Source organism: Camelina sativa, chromosome 9 (genome assembly GCF_030686135.1).
Source record: "Camelina sativa cultivar CO46 ecotype springtype chromosome 9, ASM3068613v1".
NCBI classification, from domain to species: domain Eukaryota; kingdom Viridiplantae; phylum Streptophyta; class Magnoliopsida; order Brassicales; family Brassicaceae; genus Camelina; species Camelina sativa.
Genome location: NC_141888.1, coordinates 6,340,795 through 6,351,869, shown reverse-complemented (window position 1 = coordinate 6,351,869; position 11,075 = coordinate 6,340,795). Strand labels below are relative to the sequence as shown.

At 37.3% G+C, this 11,075-nt stretch overlaps 1 protein-coding gene across 2 annotated transcripts; it reads left to right on the top strand.

Annotated features, from left to right (window-relative positions):
• Positions 1 to 222: 222 nt before the first annotated feature.
• On the top strand, positions 223 to 6,204 carry LOC104710599 (putative U3 small nucleolar RNA-associated protein 11). Of its 2 annotated transcripts, none has more exons than XM_087464113.1 (9): positions 223 to 873; positions 1,070 to 1,134; positions 1,234 to 1,324; positions 1,579 to 1,670; positions 1,758 to 1,851; positions 1,934 to 2,013; positions 2,198 to 2,278; positions 2,361 to 2,460; positions 4,530 to 6,204. In XM_087464113.1, exons 2-9 carry the CDS (start codon positions 1,079 to 1,081, stop codon positions 4,569 to 4,571), a joined length of 636 nt encoding a protein of 211 aa, XP_087320239.1. In that variant the 5' UTR covers positions 223 to 873; positions 1,070 to 1,078; the 3' UTR covers positions 4,572 to 6,204. The 2 variants fall into 2 exon arrangements, with proteins under 2 accessions (XP_087320239.1, XP_010425534.2); XM_010427232.3 differs by lacking the exon at positions 4,530 to 6,204 and adding an exon at positions 3,296 to 3,619.
• Positions 6,205 to 11,075: the final 4,871 nt, after the last annotated feature.

Genomic DNA, 11,075 nt, shown 5'->3' with positions numbered 1-11,075 from the left:
TAACATTAAATAAAAAATCTTAATTAACTTTGAAAAAAAGTAAAAAGAAAAAGAAAAAGAAAAAGAAAAGAGGAGTGGTAATTAGTAATATATAATGTACCGTGCAAAGGGGGTAGGTGATTGAAGCTCTCTTTACAAATTTAATAATTTACAAGTTTAATAAAAATTTTACTATGGGTAAAAAAATATAAACTTCATTATGAGACAAGTCTATCAGAAAGTGTTTGACCAACTTGACATTTTGGGTCATATGATCGGAAATTTTTAATTTTTGGTATTTTTTATCCGGTTCATAGTTTATGGATTTAACAAAAATCTAATTAATTACTAATTCGATTCACATTTAATCTGAATCTGTTGTCATGTCATCCGGATTTTTTGATGAAACTATTATTATTTCAATGTTATATTAAATAATTATATCGACAAATATAATCTCGTACAAACGTTTGGGATCAAATCCAAATTTGATTTAACATACCTAAACAAATTGTTGAAAATGTTTAGATTAGTTTAGAATAATATAAATATAATACCAGTTAACTATATTATATTTTAATTTTTCCTTATAAATATCAACCATGTAGGTTTGAATAGAGGTTTACGTGTTAAAAATTTACGCAAAAGTAATACCGCGCATACGTGCCTAGTTTTGATTAAAAAGGTAAGTAGATAAGTAATCGTAATTCGCCCCCATTAAATCTAACCTTTAGATTCAGCCAGAATGTTTCGGTTTCAATTTTCAATTTTCGGTTTCAGAACCTTTAGACTCGCCGACTTCTCTACTCGTCTCCAGAAATCGAGTTTCAAGGTCACTGGTGAAATTGTTGTAATCCCGGCGGTTGCTTCTTCTAGGGTTCCCCTGTATTTCACGTGAGAGACTTTGGCTTTTTCCCCTTTTCCTTTTTTTTTCTCAATTCAGTCAGCTACAGTTCATAGTTTGGTTTAAACGTCAGGATGTTCAGACTTGTGATTAGGTTTTAGTTTCAAATTCATTAAGCTCATGAACTGGAGTAGGTTTGATGTTTAAGCTCTCTTAATCCTAGAGTTTTCGTGACTGTATTTGCAGAGTTCAAACATGTCGTCGCTGCGTAATTGTGTTCCACGGCCTGCTCATAAGGAGCGATCTCAGCCGTAAGTTTGGGGATTTGCTCTTCTTCTTTCTTCCTTTTTGTTTTGCCAAATTTCTCTTCTTTTTTTTTTAATTAAAGTTTGGATTTTTATATGTATCAGGCAAGCGAGAAAGAAGTTTGGTCTCCTCGAGAAGCATAAGGATTATGTTATCCGAGCTAAAGCTTATCACAAAAAGCAGGATACTTTAAAGGTACCACTTACACACTCTCTCTGTTTACAATTGTATCTCTGTTATGATTCTGCTGTTGAGAGATCCCAGGTTTTAGCAGAATGTAGTCTTTCAAGTATGTATAGACATTTGTTGGTTTAAGGGATTGATTGACTGGTTTATATCTGTGAGATAGCTAAAGAAACTCAAAAACCATTCAAGGCATTATTCTTAGCTAGCTTGTGTTGTAGAGTTCAGCTTCTCTAACGCCGTTTTTATTCTTAATTTTACTGTAGATACTTAGGCAGAAGGCGGCATTCAAGAAGCCAGATGAATTCAACTTTAAGATGATCAATAGTAAAACAGATCGTGGAAATCATAGACCAAAGTAAGCATATCTAATTTTGTCGTTTTCACTCTCATGGTTCCTCCTTTTCTCCTTGGTCTGTCAATGTGACAAAGATATTGTTTTCAGGGATGAGGTAAATAAATACTGTGCGGAAGAGCTCATGATAATGAAGACCCAAGATATAGGATATGTGTTCCAAAAATGGCAGAGTGAGAAAAACGTATGTAGTCTTTCCTCGTTCACATCCCGAGAGCTTTCTGCTTACAATCATATTCATCCATTTTTCTCTTTATCTTTTGTAGAAAATTGACAAGCTTACTTCATCACTGCAATGTACTGAGGGTCAGTCAAGCCGTAGACATGTTTACTATGCAGAAGACAGGTTAATCCCAACGTTTTTTAGTCCTTTCTTACTTGGTGCAGCTTTTTCATACTTTTTCTCTTTCAATGTGATTGTTCATATTCGACACTGGAAAACCTCGTTTCCTACAAGATTCAAAAGACATTAACGTTACCACGTTAATCATGTTGTCTTATGATCTGTAACGCTGGTCCTTCTTTATCAGAGAGGAGGCTAGAGAACTGGAGTCAGAAAGTAGAAGCAGAAGTGATATCTCTGCGAGAGGGATCCCGAGAGATATTCAAAAGTATGTCTCCGAAATGCATTAGATGTTTCCAAGGGTATCATACAGATAAGCAATACTCATCATCTTCTATTTCTTGAAACAGGAAAATGGATAGGTCCTATAGAGACCTTGAGGCACGGAGGAGCAGGGCTAATAATTTGGAAAAGTTATACGCGGATATGTCAATGCAGAAGGAATTACAGGTAATAATATCGGCCCTGTTCATTTTCTTGTCGCTAGATCCAGCGACAGCGACCAGCTACAGATTTCAGCGACAGCATATGTTGTTCGTTTGTCTTCGCTAGCGACTCGTTAAATTGTTCGTTTGCCTGTCGCTGCGACTAAATACCATATATTTTTAAAAGAAATTAATAAAACTTAATTTTTGATAATTTTTATTTTTATTTAAAAAAAATTTACATATAGCCATGAAAATAAATTAAAAACATATTTACATTTTTTTTCTTTTTTTGACAATCATCATATTTACATATTTTTAAATAAATAATTTGAATTTTATTTTTAATTTATTTATTTTTAATATTGTTAAATTTAGTTTGTGTATAACTGATATTTTTAGAATTTTATTTAAATATATTCAAATTAATTTTTTATTTTATTTACTTAGATTTAGTTTAATTTTAATAACTATACATAATTATATTTTTACTTAACTAATTTTAATTTTGATCATATTTAATTTATCAATTTTTATTTTTTTATTTCTTGGTCGCTATGTTGTTCGTTTGCCTGTCGCTGGATCCAGCGACTGATCGCTGATCGTTGGCAACAGTCGCTGAAAATTTTAACGACTGAAAATTACGGTCACTGATCGCTGGCGATAGTCGCTGCGACTGGTTGCTAAACTAGCGACAGGTAAACGAACAACTTTCTGTCGCTGTTGCTCGTTTCTGTCGCTGGCGACAGGCAAACGAACAGGCCCATCATCAGTCTCCAAAGAAATAACTGTTTCTTTATAATTTTTAATGCAACAAGAAGTAGAACAATCTCTGATTAAGAGGATTTTTAAATGGACAGAAAAAGGGTCGCAAACGTAAGCTGCGTGAAGACGAGATACTCAATCCAAATGGCAAACCGGTATACAAATGGCGGGCCTAGGCCTGATTAAAATACCCGGATCCGAATATCCGATCCGAATCCGATCCAAAAAACCCGATCCGAATCCGTATCCGAAATTGTAAAATACTCAAACGGGTTCTAAATCTCTAAATCCGAAAATCCGAATTCGAACCCGATCCGAACCAAAATCTGAACGGGTATCCGAATATACCAACATTATTAATATATAGTAGTAATATATTAGTAATATTTATAATTTTAATAATATAAGTGTTCAAAATATTCAGATTTTTAGATATTTTTGACAATTTGAAGTATTTAAACTGTTTATTAGTAAATTTGGGTAGAAAATACTCTAAATTTTTAGATATATTACGTATTATTGAATAATTTAGATTAAATTAGATACTAAAATTTTGAGTTTTGTGAACTTCGGATAATCCGAATCCAAACCGAAATACCCGAACCGAATCCGATCCGAACCCGAAGTGTAGAAATACCCGAACGAGTCCTATATCTCTAAACCCGAAAACCCGAAAACCTGAAATACCCGAACCGAACCCGAACGGGTACCCGAATGCCCAGGCCTAGGCGGGCCGATAGAAAGCGTTGAAGAAAAGCAGAGTTTTAATTATAAGTTTTTGATCTCCCTTCCCTGCAAACGTTAGATGGGACATTTTTTGTTTACTTTTAAACTTTCTTGTTGCATATCTGGAAAAGTTTGCTAATGGGATTGACGAAATTGAAACACATGGAGCCAAAATAGTTATGATATCGAAGATTTGAAGACTTTGAATGTTTTGCCCTCTTAACATAAAGTTCTCGTTACAAAAAGAGACTGTTTACTAATAGCAATAGTTAATGTGCACTTTTCTCTTTTAATTTGGCTTTTACTTAAAATGTGCAAATCTTACTCTAAACGACTGTTGTTAGTCTTCGATTTTGGTCTTACTCTAAACGACTGTTGTTAATCTTACTTATTTTGGTCTTCGATTTCTTAAAAAACTTTTTCGATTTATGTGGGAGAGAGAAAAAAGTAATGGGATTTTAAAATATACATGATTTGGTACGAATTCAGATTTTGAATCCAATCCCTAACTATTAAAGTAACCAAAGTGGTTTAATTTTGGTAGCTGCTAGAGGGATTTCTCATTAGAGTGTGTATACATCTAATCAAAGATATGAGTCGTAGGGTGCGGAAGAGAGTGGAGGAGAAAGGAAAGAACAAGCTTGATTCACCAAGTTATACTCATCTTCAGAAGATTAGGTTTCTTGGCGTTGACTCTGCTGATGCCATCATTCATCTCAGAGCAAGGAATCTGCTTGAAGTTAGCGGCGACTATTGCAGGAAGATTACAGATGCTACATTGTCTAAACTTGCGGTACGCCATGAAGCTCTTGAGAGCCTTCAACTTGGACCTGACTTCTGCGAGGAGATCACTAGTGATGCTATAAGAGTTATAGCATTTTGTTGTCCTAAACTGAAAAAGCTACGGGTTTCTGGCATTGAGGGATGTTAGTTCTGAGGCTATAGAATCTTTGGCCAAACATTGCCCACAGCTCAGTGATCTTGGATTCTTAGATTGTCTGAACATCAACGAAGAAGCACTGGGAAAAGTTGTGTCTGTTCGCTACCTCTCTGTTGCCGGGACATCAAACATAAAGTGGAAAGTTGCATTAGATAATTGGGAGAGGCTACCAACACTAACCTGTTTGGATGTCTCCAGAACCACCATTGACCATATTGCAGTTAAACGGTTGTTGAAATCATCACAGAACTTGAAAGTTTTGTGTGCTTTAAACTGCCCTTTTCTCGAAGAGGATAAAAGTTTCAGCTCCAATAAATTCAAAGGGAAGGTCTTGCTTGCTATGTTTACCGATACTTTTGATGAGCTGGCTTCTATATTTGCCGACAACTCAAAGAAACCAAAGGATATATTTTTCTTACTGGAGAGATTTGATAAAAAAGGATAAAAGCATCGACAAAATAATGCTCTGGATTGAGTGGATTTCTCATACACTTCTACGAATTGCAGAGAGCAGTTCACAATAAGTGTCTCACCTCAGTTTCTGATATTGACTTCCTCACAAGCTCTTTCAAGACAAAGTGAACCTGCTGCATACGCGTCAAACTCATTACGATCTTGTATATGTATAAGAGTGAAGTGAAGATACACTTCAGAAGAACTTACAGCATCCACAGAAGCTTCGGCTGGACCTCTAAAGTAGCCCAGCGACCCTTCAATAAGATGGCGATAACCCTGTTCAGGTACAATCAAGTGAGGTTAATAGCCATCTGCCTCGGACAAGATTATCTTAACGCTTTGTAGAGAAAGATGGCGAACAAAAGGAAGCATTTTGAGTGCAGCTGGAAGTTGATTGTCGAAAACTACATAGATACGATAGACGCCTTAAAATGTAAATAATATGAGGTTAACCAAAGAAAAACCAATAACTTAAGCCTAAAGATTTCCACAGGAAGATGAGTAACGATGTTTACCCGCCATCCAGATGTTCCTTGAATATCTTATCAAATGCACGGCACATCTCTAATATAGTGTATAGTTGAGCCTGAGAATGAAACCAACAGATTTAGCCAATAGCTAAAAATGTAAGACTTCATTAAAGAGACATAGTTTCCCTTAAATGTACTCTCGTTAAATGTCAAAATATTCTCGTTCCTTGTGTCTCGCAAGCATCATATCGACATTCTTATTGTTATCTGCTTATGAACGGTTCACTATCCCAACACAAGGATGTTGCAGCTTGTATGATCTTCCTTCAAGAACCTTATTAAGGCAAGCAGTTTTGTACGTTAGATAAATATTTCTAAATTAAAATTTGTAATATCAGTCATGCCTAAATCAGTTCTGTAGATTTAATTACTTGCATTGCATCATCCCTAGATGGGCTTACCAACTATGATATCAGTCATGTACAATCATCAAACTAGACCATGACACATGAACCAAGAAGAGATAAAAAGGTACTTACTGCTAATGCATTAGTTCCTTTGTCCATCAAGTCTAACTTGGTAAGAACACCAAATGTCCTCTCTCACCTGAGACGATTAAACAAAAGACAATACCTCCTGCTAAATATTTAAATCATTCGCAACAGAAGAGCAAACAAACCTGTTGGATCGACATCTTTGGCGAGCTTAATTGCATCTGATGTGGCTATGTCTTGGTTAGCAGGGGATATAGCTAATATGATACAATTGGGCTGGAAACAAACAGAACTAACCAATTTATAAATAGACAAACGTTAAATGTCTGGATTTTTCTGGAATATTCGGGGATTTAACAAGGAAAGTAAGCAGTTGGTGGTTAGTGATTGGTTGAGGTCTAAGTCAGGTTTTGAAGTTGGTTGTTTGTTGGAAACTAAGGTGAAGGAAGGTAGAGTTCCTTTGACTGTTAAAAAAGTTTTTGGTAATTGGAGTGTTGTTTCAAACTATGAGTTTAGTAGATTGGGTCGGATCTGGGTGGTCTGGAGCAACAAAGTGAAGCTGCAGGTACTGATAAGCTCATAAGAGTATATGAGAGGCAAAAGAGAACACGTGCAAGTGGTAATGCACGTGAGAAGGAAGCTTGAGTGAAGAAGAAGTTATCTCTAAGTCGTAACAAACTTTAGAGAGTATAAATAGTTAGGAGAGTCTATTGTAAAGACTCATCATGCGTGATTAGAATTGTGTGAGTTTGTTAGATCAGAGCTGCGACTTTGTTACAGTGTGATAGGTGATTGGGAACTGTAACTCAGTCCTTATCAAATGGTGCGTTCGTGTGCTCGGATCGTCTCTAACGCCATGGATCTCGTTGCAATTCTAGTTTTCACAGGTGCAAGATCTGATTTGCGTTCTTGGCTTGATTGGATGGAGAATCATTTTGCGTTGGGAGCTTACACAGAATTTGAGAAATTGCATCTTGCACATGGCTTCATTGAAGGCGATGCAAACGATTTTTTTCAAGATGTAGAAGCGGTGAGTCCTTACCAGAGTTGGATCGCGATGAAGGAATCATTGTTGTGTGCTTTTGGTTCCGATGACGATCCTGAGAGAATCGCCTTTGAATTGGAGCGAGAATGACGATGGGAGGAGTTCCAACACTCGTTTCAGAAGAAGCGATCATCTCGACAACAATGTTCTGAGCATAACCAACCGATTTCAGTGACGCGAGCTCATATTCATCTGGAAATCACCGATGATTCGATGAATCACGTTGCTGCAATCTCTGGTGAGAAGAAAGGATCGTCGAAGGTGTTAGATATTTGTGTTAAACCGATTGGTTCAGAGCTAAAATCGATTCTAGAAACGCTACCGCAGGACGTAACGCTATTGCAAGACGCGTTATTCTTGGAAAGCAACTTGGCTGCAGATGCGATATTGATTAGTAATGTTTCTGATCCTGAGAAATTGGGAAACAATGATCTCAGGGAAGTCAATTTAGCAGATGTGGTCACGAACGTGAGTATGGAGAAGACTTCAATCCAGAATGACGGAGCTACTCACGAGGACTCGATTACACAATTATCTCACCAGATTGTGGCGTTTTCACATCTTCAAGTACCAATCTCTACTTTGGAACCCAGCCATAGAAGTCGAAGTGATTATCTAGGTGTTCTTGAGCGTTTTCCATCTGCTAGTATGAGGAAAACTAGTGCTCAGTCACTATATGGTCTTGAATGTGTCGATGGCAAGCAACATACACACCATGTGTTCGATGGATTGTGTGTGAGAAGCAAAAGATTAAATCAACAGAGGAAGTTGAGTTTGTCTCCCAAAACCTGGATGTTTAAGTTCAGAACCAGAAATCTGCAACACAATATGAGAATGGGAATGAGGAACAAGTCACACATGTCAAGGTTGAGATTCAAACGGATGTTGAGATGGGATTCACAAGGCATCCCACAGCTTCTTTGTGGAGGATTACATACACTTGTGGCTCTAGATGACGCTAATATGCTGCTTGGAGCAGAAGTTGCAGAGAGCTTTAATAAGTCTACTCGTGTAGCAGATTGTTTTGGACAAGCTTCTATTTCTTGTCCTCCCTCACATGGATTGGCGAGTGGTCTCTACTGCAAATTTTTTTATGGTGGCATCATATTTGCTGGTTTCATTGTTGCGTCTGCGAGTTGGCTGGGACTTATTTGTGTGTGGGCTGATTTTATGCTGCATAACAGTGGAGTGATTTCGGCAAAGTTACCAGTAACTTTTCAAGGGAGAGATTTGACTGCAGACTCTGGGCTAAAGACTCTGTTAGAGAAGATGTTTCAAGGGGACAGTGTTTGGGAAGCTTATCCAAAGATTGCTGAGACGTTGCACTTTCAACACAAACATGGATTGGATCTTCATGGCTCATTATGTGTCAATCTCTGCAGAGGTTACCCAGCACTTGTGAACAAGAGTGTTTATTTTTCTGTGTGGCATTGTTGGAAACAGAAGAAACTGCAGATCATTAACTTCCTCTGGGGAGTTCGACATATTTTGCAGAAGCCAGCTACTCTCTCATGTCTTGAAATGGAGCATACAAAGGCTGTTTCGTCAGGTGGGTCCATCGATTTATCCAAAGCTCCTGGGCATGGCGACATAGAGAAATGTCTGATCTTATCAGTGTTTGCTATTGGCAAATCACTCTGTTCTGTTTGGCACCGTTGGAAGAGCAAAAGAAAAGAAAAAAGATGCAGCCATAGTGCTTTGTCAGAGGAAACAGAGAAAGACTTTTGGGGGCTGCAAAATCTTATGCTCAATGCCACTACAAGCTCTTGAGGAGTTGATAGTTGAAGTCTTTCAGCTTGTTACTGACTTGTGTAGGAGAGTGCAGTTTCTGTCTTTGCAACTGGGCGTGCACTTCAAGACGAATCTTCTTGCTGGCATCGTTGGAGACTTGGTGATCAAGTGAGTACATCTTCTTCTCGACTGCAGATATTACAAGAGGCAAAGCATCCTTCTCTGCTGCTGATCATAAATTGCGCAGCAAGCCGTTTTGTTTTTCAAACGCTTGAGGGCAAGCGGCATTTCAAAGGGGGGAGTATTGATAAGCTCATAAGAGTATATGAGAGGCAAAAGAGAACACGTGCAAGTGGTAATGCACGTGAGAAGGAAGCTTGAGTGAAGAAGAAGTTATCTCTAAGTCGTAACAAACTTTAGAGAGTATAAATAGTTAGGAGAGTCTATTGTAAAGACTCATCATGCGTGATCAAAATTGTGTGAGTTTGTTAGATCAGAGCTGCGACTCTGTTACAGTGTGATAGGTGATTGGGAACTGTAACTCAGTCCTTATCAGGTACTTTTTAAAAGTGGACAGTTGATCACATGTCTCATTCAACTCCCAAGTCTCGAGGAGGATTTTCTCTGTTCTTTTGTCTATGCTTCTAATCTTGTAGCAGACCGGAAAGAGTTATGGCGAGATATCAAGCATCAACATGATTCTTTGATTTCCAGGTCTGTTTCCAAACTTCTGCGTTCTAGCTAGTTGTAGATATGTCTTTGTTATTACATTTCCTCGGGTCCAGTATTAATTGTATACCGAGATCAATGCTTCTAAGTAAGATGTATAACCTCGTGTTAGATCTTGGAATCACAACTGTTTTTCAACATATAAAAACTTTTGTTTGCTAGTGGATGTTACAAGTCCGTATTATGTCTTAACTAGTATGACTATCTGATACTACAGTGTAATAGCTACAACAGTTGCCAAGTTTCTGCATAGTGACAGCAAAAAGTAACCTGTAATGTGTACTCTGGTTGAGGTTTTTATTCTTTTATGAAAAACATTGCCAAGGGACCTTAAAGGTTCCTACCTTTTTCTGATTTCTCGAATGCTTAGGTTCATTCAACACTTTGTTTAACCCTGATAATTTCCGTTTTCAGGGAGGGATGAGACTCAGAGCAGAAGGTGAGGAAGCTGCAAAAGAGGATGAGCATAAAATCCCAAACGGTAACGGCATAGTGGAACCACGCAAACCTGTGGAGCAGAAGGGATTCACAGGAGGTTGTTGCCAAGGTGGAAACGGAGTTTCATGTTGCCAAGACCAAGCTCCAGAGCCAGTGAAGAAAGAAGAAGGATGCATGAAGCTAAACTGGTTGAGATCGATGGGGAAAGAAGAGGTTCTCTTGGGAGCAGCCTTTGACTTTATGAATGGATATACAATTTATACATCATTATGGCAAATACCGAAATGGTAATGTAATAAGCCTTTGACTCGGTTTAGTTTGGTTATCTTGTTATATTGACATGGATATACAGTTTATACATCAATATTATCATCCGGCCTAAGCATTGAGGCAATCAAAAAAGTCACAGTTATGAGTTCAAGGCAGTCCAGTTTACTTTTTGTTTATGTTAGTTGTATAGAAACTGGAACCAATTTATTAAAGCCGTTTAGGATTTGGTTCTCGAATGATACAATTTTGGTTTAGGTTTTTAGTTCGGTTTTGATTATAACTTGAATTTAGATCAGAAAAGCTATTTAAAGAAAGAAACAATACAAACATCCATGTGTAATTTTCATCATAATAGACAAAAGAAGAGATGATATAATAAATTGAAAATGATTTTTGAAAAGTGAAAAAAATACTATATATCTGCAAGGTACACACAAGGACAGTTCGTAAGCTATAGGTAAATGGATCTCACCTAACCTCATTCTTTTTTGGTTTGTTTACCTCACCGAGACACCGACGAGATTTTTCTATTCACTTTTCAGTTTTGGTCTTCCTTTTTATTTCTCTTTTCTTTTT

Excerpts from the sequence above, each read along its gene's own strand:
- LOC104710599 (XM_010427232.3), top strand. The coding sequence starts at position 1,079 with ATGTCGTCGCTGCGTAATTGTGTTCCACGGCCTGCTCATAAGGAGCGA. Across the intron at positions 2,014-2,197 it reads GTTTACTATGCAGAAGACAG|AGAGGAGGCTAGAGAACTGG; the intron begins GTTAATCCCAAC and ends CTTCTTTATCAG. Across the intron at positions 2,461-3,295 it reads CAATGCAGAAGGAATTACAG|AAAAAGGGTCGCAAACGTAA; the intron begins GTAATAATATCG and ends TTAAATGGACAG.